We start from the raw sequence: 14,493 nt of genomic DNA, 5'->3' as shown, positions 1-14,493 counted from the left end.
CCTGATGCCATGGGGACAGTTATCATCCACATGTTACAAATTAAGAAACTGCAGCACAGAGAGGCTAGGTGACTTGCCAAAAGTCACACAGCCCATAAGAGACAGGGCCATGCATGAGCATATCTATTCCAATAGTTACTTAAAATTTTTTTAATTTTAAAATTTAAAAAATTTTTCCTTTTAGGTCATAGGCCATTTCCACTTTCTCAGAAAGGAGCTGAGCATCTATCTCACACCTGCCTTGGGTGTGAGGCAGGCATCCCTTGCTCACTGCAGGGGACATAGCAAGCTCTCTGTTTACTTCTGTAGAAACCCCATAGCCCCATTTTGCACCTCCTTGCTGGGTTGATGGGGGACTCACAGTCCCACCTCTCCAAATAAACCGCCCTCAAAACTCCTCCCCAGCTCTATGCTCTCACAGTATTTTTATGCTGCTGACCTGGGAGTGGTGCCCAAAATTCATGTAACTGGTGATTGGCCATTTCCCTTGAAAACGTGTATGCTGATGGCCTATCCTACAGCACAAGCTGGTAAGCATTTCTGCCTTGTTCCAGGCCCTGGTCCGGACATCTGACACATACGACTGTCCTTATACCTTCATTCAACCCCACTTTGGAAAACTGAAACAATGCCTTCTTGCTATGAGCAGGAGCATCTGCAGATCACCTCCCAAGAACTGCTTGGGTCCTCTGCCATGGAACAAGCTGAAGATTCTGCTCAAATCCCCATGTTTCACTACCGAGCAAACAACAAGGGCAAAGGAAGGCTGCTCAGCCCTCAGTAAGAGCGAGAAGCATAGAGAACAAGCCTCATTCTTCCCAGAGCCCAAGATGGAAAGTCAACCTCTGATCCTGACCTGAAAGCAGGAGTCTCTCTAACACAAGACCTGGTTGTGGGGCCAGAGGGACTGAACCCCTCCTACAAGTGAGGATGTGATGGGGAGAGTTGAGGGATTGAGGGGGTCACCGGGGAGTGGGGAGCTGTGTGTGGGGCCAGCACACAGGGGAGTGCTCCTTCCCGCCTTTAGTCTTGGTGCTACATTTACCAGTGAGCTCTATTAGGGGCACCCTAGGGTCAGACCACACAACGTGGGGAGAAAGCTCAGGGGCGGGGCCATCCCGGGGCCCCTTCTCCTGGGAGGCCTCTGGTTGTGGGAGCTGCAGTCATTTCACAGATTGACTTGCCAAATGCCTGGGGCCACAATGAGGAGCCACTTTCCCCACATGCACACGGCTTGGCTCGAAGTGGATGAGAGCATCCCCTACCAGTCCTCAGTCAGGGACTCAGCTGTCACAGTATTTTCAGCAGGGCGCTTGCCCCCTGCACCAAGTGCCTATCTGATGTTCAGGGCAGACAGTAGTGGGCTTCCTGAGGAGAGCACCGGCTTGCGAAGCCCCACCTCTCCTGCACACCCCACTCCGGAACTCAGTCCCCTTCTGTGAGACAGCCCAGGTTCAAAGGCAATAGGCCCTGCGACCTGCTGACTGGGGGCACCTGGGGCAAGCCACCTCACCACCCTGGGCCCCACCTTCCCCATCTTCAAACAAGGATGATAACAGCAATGCCAGCACCCACCCAGGGAAGTGCTTATAGCACAGTAGTCAGCCTGCGGTATGGCTCTAGGAATGCCTATCTGCTGTGATGACAGTAGCTGCTGTCAGGAGCGACACAGGTGGCCAAGCACACTCGGAGACTGCCATCAGTTACCTAATCTCGGTCACGTCTGATCTGTCCAGCTTCTGCAGCTCCAGCTTGGCAGCCTCTAGGATGGGCATAACCTCGGCCAGGGCCATCTCGGCCTCAGCCTTCTCCACCGCAATGATCTTGTTTTGTTCTTCTATCTCGATGGCTTTTTCTTCTGCGAGCTTCTTCTTTTCCTCAGCTGTGGGGGGAGGGGCAGGTTAGGGCAGCTACTGGGCAGGGAGAGGAGAGGCCACAACCATTGGGACAAAGTGGCACATAGCTCTCCCAGTTCAGTGGTGGGCTGTCAGGGGATCTAACTCACTTTGGCCAATACAATGGCCTGGGGTGTTACTACTAGAATAGAAGTCCTCACGGGGCATGGGGTCTCCAACACCAGGACCACTGCTCTGACTCTGACTGGCTACCCCCATGTCCCACCACTCCATTCCACAGGCCAGCCCCCAACCCTGCTGGCCAGTGTGAGCTGAGGACACCAGGGCTGCCCTGTCCTTCTGGAGCAGATGGAGAAACAGACAGAGTTCTCTCTGCTTCTCATCACCATTTCCTAGGTTTATTCAGGCCCCACACAAAAGCCACCCCTCCTAAGGTGGCCTGTCCCTTCTATCGCTCTCGATCTCACCGCTCTCTTTGCTTCATGACACTGATAGAAATCTGGCATTTCACCTAATTATTGGCTCACTGATTGTCTGATTCCACTCACTAGAATGCAGGCATCTCCCCAAGGGCTGGAACCCCAATGCTTAGAACAGGGCTCAGTTCACAGTAGGTGGACTGTGTTGAACAGTGTCCCCCATAATCCAGGCCCACCCGCAGCCTCAGAATGTGACCTTATTTGGAAAGAGGGTCTTTGTACATCTAATTAGTCCCCATGAGGTCTTACTGGGTTAGGGTGGGTCCTAAATCCAATGGCTTGTGTCCTTATAAGAAGACTGCAGGAAGACACAAAGACATAGAGGGAAGAAGGTAATGTGCCAATGGCACCAGACATTGAGATGAACCTAAAAGCCAACGATTGCCAGCAAACCACCGGAGGCTGCAAGAGGCAAGGAAGGGTCCTCCCTAGAACCTTTGGAGGGAACATGGCCCTGCTGACACCTTGATTTCAGACTCTGACCTCCAGACCTGTGAGACACTAAACTTCTGTTGTTTGAAACCCCCCCTCCCCCCCCCACACACACACTTGGGTCATTTGTTTGCGTAGCTCTAAGAAATGAATATGTTGTCACTTGTCCGAGGGCACCCGAGTAGGACTGGAGCCCATGGCCTGAGCACCCATGGCCACACTTGTAACCACTCTGGTGTCTCGCCTTCCTGTGCACTCCGGGGTGCTGCTAAAATTCATGCTGACTCTGCTTCAGGAAATGGCCCCAGAGAACTAAAACAGTGGGTACTCAATAAATGTATGCCAGACGCCCTCATGTTTTCTGATCCAGTATTCCCCAGGGAGTCATATCCACAGTCAAGCATCGCCTGAGCGTTTGTAGGGTTCAGAGTGTGTACAGGCCCTGTCACTATGAAGGATCCTGGCCCTGGAGGAGTTTCTTGCTGGAGCAGCAGGAAGACACACACGGGAAGGAGGAGGTGAGGTCACAACCGTGAAACCCTCAGAATTGTCAGGGTGACGAGAAGAGGGGTCTGCAGGGAAGGTATCCCAGAGGAGATGGAACAGAGCAGCACGGGTGGGAAGGAGGCTGGAATAACTGTAGCGGAGCCCACTGCGGCATGGAACCAGCAGGAGGGGCCCAAAAAGACCTGCGTGCAAGAATGGTCATCAAGCACAAAGAACAGTGGGCTGACAAGCGGCTTCTCAGGAATGTCTCCCTGTCCTACCTGGGGGAGTCCCCGCCCCCAGAGCTGGCCCCACACTCACCAATGGTTGTGTTGGTGGCGATTTCCTCCAGCAGGGCCTCACAGGCAGCAGACTTCTCCGCCAGCACCACTTTCTGCACGGCCAGCTTCTGGTTCAGCTCATCCAACTGGATGGTGGCCTCCTTCAGCTTGTCCAGCCCACCCTCCAGACGCTTGCACTGAGCTGAGGAAAGAGAGGAGCTGTACTCATCACCAGGGTAGGCGCAGTTCCCAGCGCTCCAGGGGCCTCATTGTGATTCATCCCATTGGGGCTCAATTAAGAAAGTCATCTTCATGAGATGTCAAGCAAGCATAGCTCAGTACCTCCACTGACATGCTGGGACCACATCGGCCAAAATAAATGTATTTCTGAAAACCATGTTTCCCTTGGCCAATGGCTGGAGCCAAGAATTTTTTTCAAAAGCGTTTTTCCAACAGAGCATGCTGCTGCCATCAGATCATATCTCTAAGCAGTGAAGAGGTAGAGCTACAAAGTGCAGGACCCAACACTGACGAATAGAAGAGCATGCCAGGCCTCTGCCCACCCAGAAGACTCACTCTAAGATGTAATATCCAGAACATGCTGTATTTTGTCTCAATCTGGAATGTGTCTGGTCTTGCTAATAAAACACCTACTTAAAGAGAAGGTCAGCCCTTGGATCCTCACTTGTTCACCATCCCATTCCCATGTCTTACCCGTGTTATACTGGGTTTTCTCGTCCAGCAATTTTGAATATGTGTTAATGAAATCAAGGTAGTTTTTGGGTGTTACATAGTTGCTACGCCTCAATTTCTGGAGAAATTGTTTGCTGAATTCACCCACGGATTCATGGACCAAAACAACATGCTCTACCACACTGTCTATGTTTTCCATCGGAATCATCGTATTTGTCCCTGAAGAGAAAGGATGGGAAAAATGCCTCTTAGACAACAGGAAAGAGCAGGTTTCCCAAAGAGTGAGATACGGAATTCCTGTACAACCCAACAATTCTGCTCCCAGGTGCAGACCCACAAAGACCTGAAAATGGACTCAAGCAGACTCCTGCGGGCCAATGCACACAGCCACACTACTCACAACAGCCAAAACTGGAAGTGACCTGTGTGTCCACCAACAAATGACCAGATAAACAGATGTGGTCCATCCATTCAATGAAGAAAGGAAACTCTGCCGCGTGGGACACAATGTGGATGAGCCTTGAGAACATGCTGAGTATAAGAAGCCACGCACAAAAGGACAAATGTTACATGACTAGACTTCACACAAAGTCTCTGGAACAGGCCAATTCAGAGACAGAAAGTAGATGAGAGGGTCCTGGGGGACTGGAATGGGAGGAATGGGAGGTTCGTGCTTCATGGGGAGCAGCTTTGGTTTTACAAGATGGAAGGAGGTCTGGAGCTGGATGGTGCTGGCAGCTGCACAATAAGAATGTACCTAATGCCACTAACTTCAGTCCTCAAAATGGTTAAAATGGCAAATTTTATGTCATAGATGTTTTACCACAATACAAAAAAAAATTGGTATTAAAACTGTTTAATAGAGAAAGGAAAAGAGGAGCTGCCAGTTGGTTGGTGTTTTTTCTGGACCACAGGATCCGTCCATGCTCTGGCAGTTTCTTTCCCTTCCTCTGGCCGTGACGCTGCTCGGGGAGGGGGGCTCAGGGTCTCAGGAGGGAAATACACCCAGCGTCCTTGCTGTGTCCCTTGTCCCCAGCACAGAGTGTATGCAAAGCAGGCCTCCCTCTAAGTCTGTTAAAGCAATAAATCAATCATCTCTTCCAGGGCTAAACCCACGTCCCTTGGACTATCTGACAGATGGCAAAACACACTCACTGCAAAGCAGAATGTGCCTTCAATTAAAATGAAGGAAGAAAAGATTGGCCAAAAGTAACCATTCAGCCAGATGCTGTGGATTTGACCTTAAGTTACACCAGGGACCAGGAAACCACAGCCTACAGGCCTATTTTATGGCATCTGTGAAAAACTCTGCCTTACAAATATCCATACTTTGGGGCACAGTTAGCCCAATGCCAGGGACTCTCTTCCAAGAAAAAAAAAAATTCTTTTTTTTTCTTAAAGATTTTATTTATTCATGAGCAACAGAGAGAGAGAGAGAGAGAGAGGCAGAAACACAGGCAGAGGGAGAAGCAGGCCCCATGCAGGAAGCCCAACATGGGACTCTATCCTGGATCTCCAGGATCACCCCCTGGGCCGAAGGTGGCACTAAACCACTGAGCCACCCGGGCTGCCCGAAAAAAAAAAATTCTAAGCGAATTCCATGTGGGGTTATTCATGACACAGAGCCACTGAATGCTGAAAGTAAACCTAAGTGCTGTTAACATGCAGGGATGGCTCGCGTGCCCATGGAAGCTCAGGTGCATCTATCTATACTGGGGTTGGCAGACCATGCAGGACAAATCTGTCCCACTGCCTGTTTTTGTAAACATGGTTTCATGGGAACACAGCCATGCCTGCTCCCGTACACATTATTTGTGGCTGCCGTCATGGTTCAGTGGCAGGAGTAGTTGCAATGGAGCCTGTATGACCCACAAAGCTGAAAATATTTATCATCTGCTCCTTTACAGAAAAAGTTTGCTGATTCCTAAGTTAGATTGTCAGCACAGAGCCATTCTCTAGCCCCTTTCCCTTGTGTGTTAAAATTATGAGTGCTCCCCGTGTAAAGGGACAAATTATTTATTTACTAAATACATATTTATAAGGTGGAAACTATTTACAAGGCCACCCGGTGTCATTTGCCATCAATCTGCTCAAGTTAGTTGCAGATAAAAAGCTTTTTCCCTAAAGATAAATTGACTTGCTTTCTTATTTCAAAGATTAAAATGAATAATCAAGGACTTAAGTGTTTGAAACTTCTGAGAAAATTCAGCACTGACTGATAATCAGTCCACTAAAAGGTCCTTTGGGCATCTTTTGGGGCAAGGATCAGCATAACAGTAAATATTCAAGCTACATGGGCCATGTGGTCTCTGCTCTAACTCCTCAACCTTGCAGTTTGAAGCTTAAAAGCAGCCAGAGCCACCATGTTCATTGACAAATGAGTCAGTGTTCCAATCACACTTTATTTACCAAAACAAGCTATGGGTCACAATTGGTGCACCAACCCCTGCTTTGATGGTATCTGATCAATTTTATCCTAAATTGTCCTTGTAAGTTCCCTGAAATCCCTTTATTTTTTAGAACATCCTTATTTTAGAGAGAGAGAAAGAATGCAAGCATGAGTGGGGGCAGGGGCAGGAGAGAGAATCCTTAAGCAGACTCCCCATTGAGTGCAGAGCCCATTGTGGGGCTCCATCCCAGGACCCTGAGATCATGACCTGAGCTGAAATCAAGAGTTGGACGCTGAACTGAGCCACCTAGGCACCCCAGTCCTTTGAAATCCCTTTAGATCAAAACACAGTGTAAACCAAAAATATGTTAACAAACTTAAAAACGATTTATGGCCTTGGGGGCGAACGGTGACAGGATCCACTGGACCAAAATTCAAAGTCAGAAAGGCGCCAACAAGTCATTTTTGTTGGACGTACCTAAAAATGACTTAGCGACCGCGTGCAGGGCTTGAGGAGGCCAGGGCATGAACCAGTCGATACCAGTGTTATTCACAAGACCTTGAAAAGAAGGAGAGACAAAAGAGATGACCAGTTGGCAACCCTGAGATGCTTGAGGACATCGACATGGTCTTCAGCACCCAGCACATTGGTGAAAGAGCTGGACGTGTCCAGGAATAATTCACTCAAAGCAGAGTTTCTCAACCTCAGCGTGACTGGCATTGGGCTGGATGATCCTCTGGCGGGGGGCGAAGGGCGCTCTCTGTGCAGCATGGAATATTTGGCAGCACCTGGGCCTCCATCAGCTGGACTGTAGTAGGACACGCCCCACCCAGCATGACAACCAAAACTGTCTCCAGGCATTGACAAATGTCCTTCAGTGGGAGCCAGTAAAATCACCCCATAAATTCAGAACCTCACTCTAGGGGTCTAGGTACTGCACCTTCCACGAGGCTGGCAAAATGTTCCAGATGGAAGAGAGCGGAGACCTCACTAGGGGCTGGGCACTGGGGCCCATGAGCGTTCCTCGCATCAGGGGACAGCACCCACTGTGGGCAGCCCGAGAGCCTGCCGGCAGCTGTGGGGGACAGAGCGGGACCCACACTACACAGCAGAGCCCACGCTTCTGCCCAGTGACCGTCTCCTGTTTTGCCTGCGGAACGGGGGAGAGGATGTGCAGGCTCAGCTCAGGGGTACCTGGGAAATTCCTGCACCGGGTCCTCAGGGTGTCCCCCACCGGCGACATGCCCAGGACGATGTGCAGGTTATTTGCACTCTTGTTCACAAAGTACTGCCACACAGACTCTTTGGCCGGGCCCGTCCCTTGCTTCAGGGCTTCTTGTCCGATCTGACTGAGGATCGTCTCTTTTTCCTCTTCTGGGAAAAGTGCGGGTACAATTCCTAGAAAACAGAGACATGATGGGATTTTCAAGCCTCGGGATTATCGTCTCCTCTAGGCACTGAAATGACGGGAGCACAGCATCACCAGAGGAGCAGAGGACGCCAAGGTGAGGGGCCCTAACTCTGAGGCCCCAGGCTCATGCACTGAGGGTGAATCCCTCTGAGCCTCAATCTCATCAGTGAAATGGGAGGAATAAGTGCCTCCCGCGTACCTTGTGGGGGGTGATCGTGAGCAGCAAAGCAGGGGTACTTGACCAGGGACAACTGTGCCCCCTAAGAGACACTTGGCAATGTACAGAGACATTTTCGGTTGCCCCAGCTTATGTGTGTGTTGGGGGGTGGGGATGCTAATGGAATCAGGCACGGAGAGGCCAGGGGTGCTGCCAGCCAGCGTGTAATACCCAGGACAGGCCCGCAGCAAAGACTCGCCTGCCACTGATGTCATGAGGACCAGGGATGAGAAACTGCTGCCAAGTCAGTGTAAGGGCTTCAGAAAGTAAGTAACCTGGACCATCCGGGGAGCTATTAAGTGAGGCTCCCTGGAGCACTCTCAGCCTTCACAGAATATATGCCCCAGCCCTGCAGCGGGGGTTACAGACACAGAAAAGGACAGATTGACGCTTCTAGCCCTGCTCACACGCTTGCAACCCATGTGCGGAAAGTCTGATGCCGACCCAAGGAAGCGTGTGCTCAATGCCGTGCTGGGAGCTGGACTGTGGTGCCTGGGCATCCCGGACCCACGAACCTGCCACCGTGGAGGGGGCTTCTTTGGGGGGGAGGGGAGAGGCCCTGCAGGGCACTGGAGCTAAAATTGGGAGGAAGCATGGAACCTGATATTAGTCTGGAAAGGAGTTCTGCTGTCTGTGCCCCTCCATCCCTGCCCGTCCCCTCTTTCCGGCCCACCAGTCCCTCTTCCCTTTGGAGAATCACTTCTCCTCCATTCATACACCTTCATAGGCTTTGGGTGGGCTGGCGGCCCCATCAGAGCCCCAGGCAGTTGGCTCGGGCGTGGGTGCATAAGCTGAGCCAGCTGATGGAAGCCCTTCCAGGCAGCCTGGCCCCCACGTCTGGGAAAGTTGGTCTCATTCACCCAGGCTAAGCCAGGACGATGCGAGTCTGGAGCTCCAGGTGGAGCTTGTTTGGGGCTTGGTTTTTTGTTGTTGTTGTTGTTTGTTTGTTTTAATTACTTTGGGAAAATCCAAAAATGCAAATACAAGAGAAAAATGGTAAAGTCGAGATGGGGCACAGGAGGGATGAACCCGTAGCCACAATCTTTTGAGCACCTGGGCCCAACCAAGCCCCCTGGGCTTTCTCAGGCTTGTGAAACAGCCCTGACTCCTCCACTCCTCCTGAACTTCGCTAAGCCGGCCTGACTTGCACTGCCAGCACCTGCAATGGCGGAGGCTGATGAGAGAGGGAGAGAGTGGCCGGCAGGAGCAGGGCAGGACAGGACAGGACGGCAAATAAGGAGGCGGAAAGAACGCAGGCTGCAGGAACAGAAGGCAGTCCGCGGAGACCAGAGCACTGGAGGCTTCAGAGAAAGGGAACCAGTGCCGTGCACGGGCGGCGGTGTTCTAGGAAGCCAAGATCAGCGCAGACGTGAGTGAAGAGTTGAGGTCAGACATGAGAAGGGTCTGGCTCTGATGGAGGCTAGAGGGCACGCCGAGGAAGGGACAGGTTCCAGAAACAGATGAGAAAGCACGATGAAATGTGGAAGAGGTCAAGAGGGGACACACTCCGCGGTTCAGGCCTAATGAAAATTCTAGAATAATGGGGTTCGCAGGAAGGCACAGAGAGAGCCCCCTGAGCACAGGAGAGCTGCCAGATTCTCGCTAGCTCAGGCCCATTGATCTCACTCTATCTACACCATTTCAAATGAGTAGCCTGCATTCTTATTAAATATCCCATGGGTTCCCGTACAGAACCAAGTTGACGCAGCAGGCCTGGGGCTGCACGCCTTACAGAGGCCTGCTTACGGGGTGGCCCTTGGCTGGCGTCCGGGAACTTGGACTTGGGGAGGATTCCCACCACCATTCATCGATCAGAGTGCCTCATCTGCACACAGTGTGGTTTATACTGACCACCTGCTTCCCCTCTGGGATTCTGGAATGTGGGTTGGTGCCAGGCAGCAGGTGCCCACCGTGACCAGCCCCCACTGAACACCCTTGGGTTCTGAGTTTCTAATGGGCTTTCCCAGAAGATGGCACTTCACAAAGGTTGTCAGAATCAGATGCGGGAGGAGTTAAACATGTCCTATGTGACTGCCATAGTTACTGCCATAGAAGAGGGTTCTGGAAGCCTGTGCCTGGCTCCCCAGACCTCCCCCGGCATGTGCCTCTTCCCCTTTGCTAATGGTGCTTCGTGTCCTGCTGTAATTAGATCACAGCTGCGTGTACTGCCAGAGACACAGGAATTCACTTCTGGTTCTCCTCCTACCATCTCAGCTTCTGGCTCACTCCCCGCCTTCTCCCTGAACCCAGTCCTGTACTCACCTGACTTCTCACACTCTCCCCATAGATGGTGGCTCTCCAAGCCTGTTAGTGATGCTAAAATTGACATCTCCACCCTGGGCCCCTATTCTGAGAACCAGACCCCTACAAGTTGACCCCCGTAGCCCATCTGCTACAGGTGGAGTTGTGTTCCCCCCAAAAAGAGATGTTGAAGTCCCCAGGACCTCAGAATGTGACCTGACTTGGAAAAAGGGTCTTTACAGAAGTCATCAAGTTAAAATGAGATCATCAGGGTAGGTCTTAAGCCAGTGCAACTGGTGTCCTTATTATATAAAAAGGGGAAATGTGGGTGCAGAGACAGATATACACGCACAGGGAGAACATGAAGGCAGACCCAGGGTGATGCATCCACAAGCCAAGGAATCCACAGAAGCCGGCAGCAAATCAGCAGAAGCTAGAGACAGGCCTGGGACAGACTCTCCCCCAGAGCCCCAGAAGGAACCACCCCTGCCAACACCTTGATGCAGAACCTCCAGATTGTGAGACAATAAATGTTTGTGGTTTTAGGTTTTTTAAAAAAGTAATCTCTACCCTCAACGTGGGCTTGAACTCACAACCCTGTGATCAAGAGTCGCACACTCCACTGACCTAGCCAGCCAGGTGCCCCAAATATTTGTGGTTTTCAGCCACCCATTTCGTGGTACTTTGTTACAGCAGCCCTAGCAAATCAATATACCACCTGACCTCCCGTTTGGATTTCTCCTAAGTGTAGCACACTTCACACCCTCCTAGCGGCACAAACCCACATCTACTCTTCCCCCTCCTAGCAACGGGGCTACTCACTCCAGCCAGAACTGGGAGCCACCCTGGGTGGGCTCTCCCTCCCTCACCCTCATCCAATCTGTACAAGTCCTATTGGCTCTACCTCCAAAATATCTCAGGAATCCACTCACTTCTTTCCATTCTCACTTCCCCTCCACCCCATCCAGACCCAGGTCATCTGTCACCTGCCACCCTCTCCTATTCTTATCTCCCTCTTATCTAGACTCCACAGGGCAGCCAGAGGGACCTGTGAAAACATAAGCCTGGACCACATCATTGCCCAGAAAGTGACGTCTAATCTGCTGGACGTGACCCACCAGGCCTGCGCTGAGGGTCCCCTTCACCTGGTTTTGTATCCAGCCGGTGCACCCCGTGTGGGAGCAGCCACCACGGTACCTGATGTCAGCATGTTGTTGATGAGCTCCAGGAAGCCCTCCTCGGCCACATGGGTGTCCGTGAACAGGAAGATCATCATTTTGTTCTCAGTCCCGAGTTTGAGATAAAGGTTCTTCAGATCTTCCCGGAAATTGTTCTCAGAGTAGCCTCGGCTCAGAAGGATCTCAAACACCTGCCAACACAGAGCACAACAGCGGTGAGACAACCAGCCCAGAGAGGGTCAGACTGTGCAGCTGTCTAAGGGGGATGAGTGACAGCAAAACCAGATGACCCGGGCCATTTTTCACAAACACTGTTGAGTGAGAAACCCAAGACTCAGGAAACTATGACATCCCTTGGTGTTGAGTGAGCTGTGACGGACATGCTGCAAATGCACACATGTGTAGGGGGTGACAAGTACGCAGGGGACACAGGTCTGTGCAGATGGAATCACGTGAGTATGGCAGAGAAAAGGACACCTTCGGTTGTTAAATGAGTCATCTGAGTCACAGGGTAGGGGGACAGCCGGAATGGAGGTGGGGGTGAGGGGAGGGAGCAGAGATGGGCCAGAAACAACACACACACACATACACAAGTACAACCATAATGTGTGTGCAAGCCCCCCCCCCCCATTAAGAGTTCATTGAAGATGAAAGAGATTGTGGGAAGACATGTAGGGAAACTAAGTAAGAAGCCATTTTGAATTCTTAAATCTAAAAATCTCACTAAGTAGACATAAATGTAAATGAGGACACAAACTTCAGTCCTCTCATCTGTTCATTTTTTTTGGCCTCAGGGCACGAACTAAGCTACCAGCTACCGATCTCAGTTCTGAGACTGCTCAGAAAGTTTAAAGTGACTTAAACATCCTGGTCCCTCTGCCTCCCTTCAACCCCAATGCACGCCCACGCACGAGGGCACATGCAACCTCTGTCCCGCTCATACCTTGCATGGCATTCTGTGCACTCTCACACTCACAAGCTCACACTCCCTTGGTCGCACAGACCTTCAAGTTCTCTCTCTCTCTCTCTCACACACACACACACACACTCACTCACTCACTCACTCACTCACTCAAGGCAACACAGATAACTTGCCACCAAATATTCGGTCTGCAGTTCCATCTGATGCCGGCAGACCCCATTCATCCTCCCTGAGTACAGCCCCCCACATCCCCTCCAAGGCTCCTGACAGCACTTAGGCATGAATGGCTCACTGTGATCCCACTACCCAACCTCCCCTCCACTCCCTGGGGCCCAGCAACAGCCCAGCACTCTTTCATCCTCCGCCTCCACCCCTTGTACATCCTTTGCCATTCCTCAAGGCCAAGATGCATGACCACTACCTCACAGGAATGTCCGATTTACCAGGGCTGGTCGACAGAAAATACCAACTTGTCTAGAAAAATGTTCAATTATAAAGCAATTACATTTTGATCACATATTTTTTGAGGATTTATTTATTTATTTGAGAGAGAGAGAATAAGCAGGAGGAAGATCAGAGGGAGAGGGAGAATCCCAAGCAGACTCCCTGCTGAGCACAGAGCTGACACAGGCTCATCACAACCTGAGCTGAAATCAAGTGTCAGGTGCTCAACCAACTGAGCCACCCGGGTGCCCCTTGATCACATATTTTATCAGATTTTGGGTTTTTAAAAAAAGATTTTATTTATTTATTCATGAGAGACACAGAGACAGAGAGAGGCAGAGACACAGGCAGAGGGAGAAGCAGGCTCCATGCAGGGAGCCCGATGCAGGACTCGATCCCTGGATCCTGGGATCATGACCTTATACAAAGGCAGATGCTCAACCACTGAGCCACCCAGGTATCCCTACATATTTTATCAGATTTTAAAGGTAAATCAACCAAATTTTTTTCACTTTTTTAATAAATACTTTAAATAAAAGGTCAATATTGGTGAAGTACCGCAAGCTAGATTCATTGGACTAGCCACAATTGCTCTTTATATAAAGAGTTCTCACAAATCAATAAGCACATAAAAAGGCAACTCACAAAAGAGAAAAGACAAATGTCCAATGAGCACATAAGAAGATATTCAGACTTCACTATGAATTGAAGAAAGAAGTGCTTATTTAAACTACACTATTTTTCGCCTACAATACTGGCAAATATCAGATTGATAATAGCCAGCGTTGGCAAGAACAGGGGGAAATGGACATTACCAGTAGCATAAATCAGTATAATCCTTTGTTGTGGCCACTACTGGTAGTTAATTAAGGCATTTAAATGAACAAACCAACCAGGATGAACAAACCAACCATAATGCCACGGTACTCAATACCTATATTTGATATTTGCTTAAAAAAAGAAAAGAAACCACGTTGTCATGCATGGGTCTTGGCAATGACCTTTTGGATGTGACAGTAAATCACAAGCAACAAAAGCAAAAATAAACAAGTGAGTTGTGGAGATGACTCTTCACAATTGGGCCTGCCTGTGTGGTATACATCTCCATCTGGAGAGGTCCCTGCAGGTGACTTGCCAATGGCCACAGCAGGGGCTCACTGTAAGGTTCTAAGAATGAGGTGGAGAAACAGGAACCTTCCCCCTACTCTGCCCCCCCGCCATGGTGCTGGTGGGACTATGGAATGATATGGTCATTTGGGAAAACAATCTGGCAGTTCTCCAATGATTAAACATGGACTTGTGTATGACCTGGCAATTCCACCGTGAGGTGTGTCTCCAAGAGACATGAAAACACCTGTTGACACAGAGACTTATATGTAAATGTTCATAGTGGCACCATTCACAATGGCCAAAAGGTGGAAACAACCCACATGGCCATGGACAGATGAATGGATTAACAGAAT

General features: G+C 50.4%; 1 protein-coding gene across 2 annotated transcripts in view; it reads right to left on the bottom strand.

Moving 5' to 3' along the window:
- DNAH10 (dynein axonemal heavy chain 10) overlaps positions 1-14,493 on the bottom strand; it is a 132,522-nt gene that overhangs the window by 26,026 nt on the left and 92,003 nt on the right. For both annotated transcript variants that reach the window (XM_041729521.1, XM_041729520.1), the window contains 6 exons: positions 11,684-11,855; positions 7,812-8,015; positions 7,095-7,175; positions 4,249-4,446; positions 3,575-3,736; positions 1,708-1,882 (listed from right to left, as the gene is read on the bottom strand). In XM_041729521.1, coding sequence (XP_041585455.1) covers positions 1,708-1,882; positions 3,575-3,736; positions 4,249-4,446; positions 7,095-7,175; positions 7,812-8,015; positions 11,684-11,855 — 992 coding nt within the window. The remainder of the gene's footprint in view (positions 1-1,707; positions 1,883-3,574; positions 3,737-4,248; positions 4,447-7,094; positions 7,176-7,811; positions 8,016-11,683; positions 11,856-14,493) is intronic.

This window comes from Vulpes lagopus, chromosome 14 (assembly GCF_018345385.1).
Source record: "Vulpes lagopus strain Blue_001 chromosome 14, ASM1834538v1, whole genome shotgun sequence".
NCBI lineage: Eukaryota > Metazoa > Chordata > Mammalia > Carnivora > Canidae > Vulpes > Vulpes lagopus.
The sequence above is the reverse complement of the archived record's forward strand: the minus strand, read 5'-3'. Positions and strand labels throughout refer to the sequence as shown.